This window comes from Anopheles funestus, chromosome 2RL (assembly GCF_943734845.2).
Source record: "Anopheles funestus chromosome 2RL, idAnoFuneDA-416_04, whole genome shotgun sequence".
In the NCBI taxonomy this organism is placed as follows: domain Eukaryota; kingdom Metazoa; phylum Arthropoda; class Insecta; order Diptera; family Culicidae; genus Anopheles; species Anopheles funestus.
Genome location: NC_064598.1, coordinates 50,454,523 through 50,462,321, shown reverse-complemented (window position 1 = coordinate 50,462,321; position 7,799 = coordinate 50,454,523). Strand labels below are relative to the sequence as shown.

The window sequence follows — 7,799 nt, the reverse complement described above, 5'->3', positions numbered from 1 at the left end:
GCAGAAAGAGCGAGAAGCAAATGGAGTTAGGTAGAGATAGCAAGTGGTGGTATTTTCATTCCATCTCTTTCGCTACTACACGTTGGTCGGCTTTCGTGGTTTCATTCACACGCTACGACGATGCTTCAACAAATTTCCGAAACCTTTGCTACGCGTCACACCCTGTAGGTTGTGTTAAAAAATACAATTTTCTAGAGCGTAAACCTGCGAAAAAGGTTACCTTAAAGTGATTAATTCATAGATAGAAGGTTTAAGATTCGATCGCACTTCGTGTTCAGCTTCGAGAAGTGTAGTACGTTGGTAAAACTATAAACTAAATTGTATGGAAATTCATAGAGCGCGCGTGCGTGTATGTGTGTGAAAAAAACATAAAGCGAGCATACATAGTGCCTCTGGAGGGTGACTAATCTGATGTGAATTTTGCTGCATTTTGTAGAACACGGTGTACAGGCAAACAAAAGCGTTGCTACTTTGATCCAGTAAAGCTGACTCGCAACAAAGGCTGCCAGAGCTGCTAGTGTGGAGTGTGTGTACGATCTCGTGAAGTGAAATTGTAACTGCGAGCGCAACTTTCTCGCTTGATTGGTCGCAGTTCCGGGCGCGATGGAAACGCTATCAAATTTTGGCCAAGTGGCCCTGAAATGGGATCCAAAGAATCTTGAAATACGCACGATGTCGGTGGAAAAAACGCTGGAACCGCTTGTACTGCAAGTGACCACGTTAGTGAGTACGAAAGGGCCGAGCAAAAAGAAGAAAGGTAAGCTATTGTGGGTCACCCTAAGTTTATTCCCGCTATGGGCAGCTTTGTTCTGTTCCGTGTCGAATCATTCATGCAGAATTCCCCCTCCGGGAAGGCTATTGATTGACTCCATTTCTGTTGTTGCCATTGGTTTTGTCCCTCTCGCTAATATTATTCTTGTCTCGTTATTGTTCTCCCCCGACCACCTACTGGAACACGATGCTTCAGGCAAATCGAAACGCGCAAGTGCGTTAGTTGCCGCCGTCGAAAAAGCCACCGACATTTTCATCGAGCGCGGTGAACAGATTGCCTATGAAAATCCGGACATCACGCAGGAGATGCTGTCGGCGGTAGAGGAAGTTCGCAAAACGGGTTCCGCGATGAGCATTGCGGCCCGTGAATTTTCCGAGGATCCGTGCAGTTCACTAAAGCGCGGAAACATGGTTCGTGCGGCCAGAAATTTGCTTTCTGCTGTAACGCGACTGCTCATCCTTGCCGACATGGTCGACGTGCATCTGCTGCTAAAGTCGCTGCACGTTGTCGAGGACGACCTTGACAAGCTGCGAAACGCCTCGTCCCAGGATGAGCTTATGAACAACATGCGTCAGTTTGGCCGTAACGCGAACGAGCTGATCAAACAGGCAGCCAAACGTCAACAGGAGCTGAAAGATCCGCAGTTACGCGACGATCTGGCTGCAGCTCGTGCGGTGCTCAAGAAACACTCCACTATGCTGTTGACGGCATCGAAAGTGTACGTACGTCATCCGGAGCTCGATCTGGCCAAGGTGAACCGGGATCATATTCTGAAGCAGGTGTGCGAAGCAGTCAACACGATAAGCGATGTGGCGCAGGGCAAATCATCTCAACCGCAGGACGTATACGTCGGTGCCGGCGAGTTGGCGGCAGCTTTGGACGATTTCGACGAGGGCATTATTATGGATCCGCGAGCATACAACGAAGTTCGCTCCAGACCATCACTCGAGGAGCGCCTCGAGAGCATTATCAGTGCAGCAGCCCTAATGGCAGACGCAGATTGCACGCGCGACGAGCGGCGTGAACGAATTGTTGGAGAATGTAACGCTGTGCGACAAGCGCTGCAGGATCTGCTGTCTGAGTACATGTCCAACGTAAGTATGGCGTTTGCAGACTCACAGTTGTACATACCAATTGTAGAAATGCATGTAAAACTAATGTTTTGTGTTCTTTCCTTGCTCCTCATCAGATGGGAACGAAAGATCGCACACCGGAGCTAGAACGCGCGATCGGTCACATGTATCGGAAAACGAAGGATCTACGCAGGCAGTTGCGCAAGGCAGTCGTCGATCATGTTTCGGATTCGTTCCTGGAAACAAATATGCCCCTGTTGGACTTGATCGAAGCAGCACGCGGTGGTAACGAGAAGGTGGTCCGTGAGCGAGCCGACATCTTCACCAAGCACGCAGAAAAGTTGGTCGAAGTGGCAAATCTCGTATGCAGCATGTCGAATAACGAGGATGGTGTTAAGATGGTTCGATACGCGGCAGACCAAATCGAAACACTCTGCCCGCAGGTGATCAATGCGGCGCTCATTCTAGCTGCTCGACCCAACTCCAAGGTAGCGCAAGAGAACATGGAAGCGTATCGTCAGGCGTGGGAAAATCAAGTTCGTATCTTAACCGAAGCCGTCGATGATATTACCACCATCGACGATTTCCTTGCCGTGTCCGAAAACCATATCCTGGAGGATGTGAACAAGTGTGTGCTCGCGCTGCAAGAAGGCGATGCACTTGATCTGCGTAATACAGCTGGCGCAATTCAGGGACGTTCGGCACGCGTTTGCAATGTGGTGGAGGCCGAGATGGACAACTACGAACCGTGCATCTACACTAAGCGCGTTCTGGAAGCGGTAAAGGTATTGCGCGAACAGGTAATGTCCAAATTTGCGCAGCGTGTCGATGTGGCCGTCGATGCGTTATCCTCCAATTCACCGAAGGATGTGGACGAGAACGATTTCATCGATGCATCACGTCTTGTATACGATGGTGTTCGTGAAATTCGTCGAGCCGTGCTGATGAACAGGGTAAGCTCGATTATATTAAGTAACAATTTCGGTCATACTTTCCAAATTCTAGCCCAGTTCCCCATTACGAACTTGTTTGTTAAGGTGATTTTCACAAAAAAAAACCTAAAAGATGAGCATAATTATCTTCCATTATCATTCATTAGTTTATTCAAACGAATTGCTTACATTTCTAAAGGAGTTTCATGATTTACACATAATTATTGCCACATGATTTAATGTAAGCTCTTTTACCTATCTGTACTCTGCCCCAAAAAAAGGATGAAGAAGATTTGGATCCAGAAGATATTGAAGATGAACAGTACACGCTTGAAACTAGGAGCAAATGTAAGCGAAAACAGATGATCAACTTTTGCATTCTTATCGGAAAATTTTGTGTAGTTCCTGTGCCTGAGTGCTTTGATAATTGTGTACTTTAGGATTGCTCATTTGTGATTGTAGATATTTTAATATCCCCGTCCATGTACCGGATTGTTATTTTTTACTGTTCCAGTATCCATGTATAATCATTTCATTTTTAATATTGTTTCGTTTCGTTCTATGTCATTCATTGCACGGCCTGTGTATCGTACAACAAAACGTGTGGAATTGGATCCATTGTTGCTTGTACTTCCATTAATTCCACTCCTGTGTGTGTTCCTGCATTTGTATCTGTGTGTGTCTGTCCTTGTGTCTCTTGTTTTGTCAATGGTTGGAATTGCATGTAAAACCAGAGTTCCGATGAGTTGGACACGGATACGGAATTCGAACCTGTCGAGGATATGACTGTCGAAACACGTAGTAGATGTAAGAATATGTTTCATCTGTTTTATTTCTTTTCGTGTAAATTTGTATTTGTTTTACGATTGATTAAGAAAGCTTTAGACCATTCATTTAAGCATGTTGCATGTGATTGATTAGAATTTTGCTATCTAGAATTGTAGCAATTTCAAAGCACTAGAGAAAAAAAACACTAATTTATTGCATCCCTTTCGGCAGCGAGCGCACATACCGGAGATCAAACTATTGATGAGTATCCTGAAATTAGTGGAATCACAACCGCTAGAGTAAGTGTCATTTTCCTTCTCATTTGCGTACGCTTTACATTTCATTATAATGATATTAAAAAAAAACAATAATCTTCTTTCCCTATACAGGAAGCGATGCGTAAGATGAATGAGGAAGACAAGCAGAAGATTATGCAACAGGTTGAACTGTTCCGTCGCGAAAAGCTGACGTTCGATTCCGAGGTAGCCAAGTGGGACGACACTGGCAACGATATCATCTATCTTGCCAAGCACATGTGTATGATCATGATGGAGATGACGGACTTCACGCGGTATGTATCGATCATCATGGGCAATTTATGCCAAATATATTAATTTATATCTATTTTCCTTTTAAAGTGGACGTGGCCCATTAAAAACGACGATGGATGTTATTAATGCGGCTAAGAAAATTTCCGAAGCCGGCACCAAGCTGGACAAGCTGACGCGCGAAATCGCGGACCAGTGCCCGGAAAGCTCAACCAAGAAGGATTTGCTGGCTTACCTGCAGCGTATTGCCCTGTACTGTCATCAGATTCAGATCACTTCGAAGGTGAAAGCTGATGTGCAGAACATTAGCGGTGAACTGATCGTGTCAGGGGTAATGGTGAAATTATGTTCCGATTTTTCTTTAGTTGAACGATCTAATCTACCCTTGACCTCTCTCTTTCTTCTTTATTTGTCCGGTTTCTGTACGTTCCGGGTTTTCTTTACAGCTGGACAGTGCGACGTCACTTATTCAGGCGGCAAAGAATCTTATGAATGCCGTCGTTTATACGGTTAAATATTCGTATGTTGCTTCCACCAAGTACACCCGCCAGGGAACCGTTTCGGTAAGTGTGCATAAGTATTTGTTTTGCGAAGGCTTGGAAAAGCGTAAGCGAATCACCAATGCCGGTTAAACTCAACTCCATAGCATTAGATTTACATGACATTTTCTCGGTGGTTGCGAAGTCCAATGTGTATGTGCCATAAGATTAACTCATATTTCTCTCTTCGTAATTTCTCTTCCTCTCAACTGTTCCGAATGATAAAAAAAAACATTTTGCTCTCCATCGTGCTATATTCACGCAACTTGGCATTTGACATGCGTATTACGTTCAAATTAATATCCTTCAAATAACAAACGAATTTCCCACCATTGTGCATTGTGTATTCAATCCTTGGATTTCTTACTGTTTATGAAATTTGGCCAAAAATTAGAATTACGTAAGTTCCTTAAAACATGTCCAGTTCTATTTATGCATTCGTAAAATGTTTTATTTTCTGTAATACTGTGTTATTTCTGGCTAAATAGACATGCCATTGAGATCAAATAAGTTTATGAATGTTATAGTTGAACGTTTGTAATAGTGTTTTTATCGTTTGTAACATTATTCATCATTCTATCTTTGTTTTGTGTAAATTCTTCCCCTGTATATTAAGTGTCTGTGTTCCTAATGTATTGTAGGAACAGATATCATTAAATCATTTCTTATTTAAGAATTTTAATCAATATAATTTGCTATATAAATATCGCTTATTATATTTCATGCATAATCTTCATACACATGTACCAGTGAAAACAATAAACAACTCATTAGCTTTATCAATATCACTTCTGGAACAGAAAAAATCGGAAACTATTTATTCATTGATTATATTCTACGTTCGCTATCGCTAGTTCATCTTATATTTTTCTCGCTCGCTAACACAATTTGAATGCAATTGAATTTTTTCTAGCATTTTGTTTTTCTCACCCTTTTTGGCTAACGTCTACATGCCAATAGTGTTGGGCGATGTAGTTTCCCTAGTGGCACGGTTTCAATGCTTTGTAACATCTGATTTTATTCTGCTCTGTTTCTCCAGTCACCAATTGTCGTGTGGAAGATGAAGGCGCCAGAAAAGAAGCCATTGGTTCGGCCCGAAAAACCGGAAGAGGTGCGGGCCAAGGTACGGCGTGCATCACAAAAGAAAACACAAAACCCTGTACACGCGCTTTCGGAATTCCAAAGTCCTACGGATGCTGTTTAAGATGTGAGGCATGTGGTTTTTACGAACACTTTCTTCTAGCGAACGAAATAACAAATAACAAAAGACAAGTGGACAGTTATGCAGTTATTTTTCGTTTCTTTATTACTCAGATAACTGAAACTCATGTCCGTGTACTTGGCATGTGTGCAAAGAGTATGTAGGAAACAAGATGTATTAGAAGTTAGCAATAACCATGTTAGTGCATACACTATACACTATGTACCAGACACGAAACAACGCACGTTGTTTTATTTTAACGAAAATTATCAACAACAAGGACTGAAGCATTCGACCAGAAGGAACTAGGCGCGTTCCTATATCGGTAATCAAAAATTCTTCAACGAAAGTGTAAGGTGGTTGCCACATATTTTATCGTTTTATTTTTTTTTGCAATACAAGCTCAACATATTTCGACTATTTCTAGTATGGTTATGAGACATATTTGCATATTATTGCATGTTATTTATTATTCCTGATTTTTTATTTCCCTTTTCTTATACGGCAAGTAACTACTATGCAAAATTAACAATTGTATCATAATCCACGTGCAGTAAAACATCCAATGTCATTCAAATGAAACCATAAAAGACACACGCAGTTAGTCAAGAAGATGTGAGAAGCCACTCGCTTTTATTTTATTAGAATAAGAACATAATGATATCAGTATTTTCCGTTTCGTTTCCATCTGGTTTGTCCCAAAACGCCGCAAACGAAAATGATAGAATCTGCACACAGGGAAAAGTAATCGAAAAGTTGAAAGTTGCGTAGCGCAAAATGTATGGCCAAAAATGACTAGGAGTTAATGTGTATTTCGCGGTTAAAGCAAATAATCTAATCATCGAAAGTGACAAGTCTCTCTCTCAGCCGCGTCTCTTGGCAGGGTTGGCAGAGAAAGCGGACAAAAGTGTTGAAGAAGCAACAGCAGCAGCAAAGCTCAAATAGTAGCACTTACAGACAAACCGCCTAGAGGAATTTAACGTTGTATATTGTGAAGCGCTCATCGAATTATCGCCGTTGCATTTGCGATCCATAGTATTTGACCGTGACGTTCATGGGTTAACATTTTAATGACAGACAAAAAAAACAGTTACAATAATGGGCGCGATACAGTTTTTGGGGGGATAACATTCCCTACGGAAGCTTCCGGAATGTGAAGCACACAACATTATACTCTCTATCAGCTACCACCATCAATTACACCTCGAGGTAAACTCCAACGTTCCACACACTGTATGTAGCCGCCGCATTTAGCCAGCAGCGTTCTAGAGTTTCCATATATACACGTACACCTTAATGCTATAATATATACAGAATATACCCTCCATAAGGGTAGCATAAACTAATAGGGCGACCGGGAGATTAGAAAAAAAAACACGATAAATTACATGGACACATTCACACACACACACACTTAAACGTGGCAGTGGTCGGATGTAGTGGAAAGAATGTTTGAAACTATATCCGACAGGGTGACTGTTTGAAATAGCTTTTATGTTGAAATGAGTAGGGAAGCATGGACTCTAAAAAAATATGATATAGAATAAAACGGTTAGCGGATGAAAGGTGTGTTAACTAACCCGGTCGGGTAAAGGCAGCATCCGGAGACAGATGTGAGTGTGTGTGTGTCTAAAAAATAAAATGTTAGACGAAACAAATTGGATGGTAATTATGCTATACTTCTAAAAGAATATCACTTTACTGCGTATACAACAGGAATAGTATCGAATGTTGGTTTCATTTTTTGCAGTTCTTTTATACGAATGTGTAAACAGAACGAAATCGTACTGTTTACCGTATTTATTTATTTCCCATATACATAATAGGGAAGATAAACATTTAGAAGAAAAATTCAGCCTGTAACTCCATTATTGGTTAACATATTGATTTGAATTGTTCTCAGGTATTCCTTAATCCTGAACTTGTGAGAAAATGCAACCAGTTTTCGATGATTTGGAACATGCAG

At 41.7% G+C, this 7,799-nt stretch overlaps 1 protein-coding gene across 5 annotated transcripts; it reads left to right on the top strand.

Annotated features, from left to right (window-relative positions):
• The first annotated feature begins 129 nt into the window (after positions 1–129).
• Positions 130–7,491, top strand: LOC125760632 (catenin alpha). Of its 5 annotated transcripts, none has more exons than XM_049420928.1 (10): positions 130–215; positions 437–757; positions 968–1,866; positions 1,962–2,798; positions 3,512–3,584; positions 3,777–3,844; positions 3,935–4,116; positions 4,184–4,430; positions 4,540–4,656; positions 5,672–7,491. In XM_049420928.1, exons 2-10 carry the CDS (start codon positions 604–606, stop codon positions 5,834–5,836), a joined length of 2,742 nt encoding a protein of 913 aa, XP_049276885.1. In that variant the 5' UTR covers positions 130–215; positions 437–603; the 3' UTR covers positions 5,837–7,491. The 5 variants fall into 5 exon arrangements, with proteins under 5 accessions (XP_049276885.1, XP_049276884.1, XP_049276886.1 ...); XM_049420927.1 differs by having other exon boundaries at positions 144–292; XM_049420929.1 differs by having other exon boundaries at positions 144–757; positions 4,184–4,424.
• The last annotated feature ends 308 nt before the right edge of the window (positions 7,492–7,799 follow it).

Coding starts and splice junctions, on each gene's coding strand:
- LOC125760632 (XM_049420928.1), top strand. CDS start 604: ATGGAAACGCTATCAAATTTTGGCCAAGTGGCCCTGAAATGGGATCCA. Junction 1,867..1,961: donor TGTCTGAGTACATGTCCAAC/GTAAGTATGGCG, acceptor GCTCCTCATCAG/ATGGGAACGAAAGATCGCAC. Junction 3,845..3,934: donor GTGGAATCACAACCGCTAGA/GTAAGTGTCATT, acceptor TTCCCTATACAG/GAAGCGATGCGTAAGATGAA.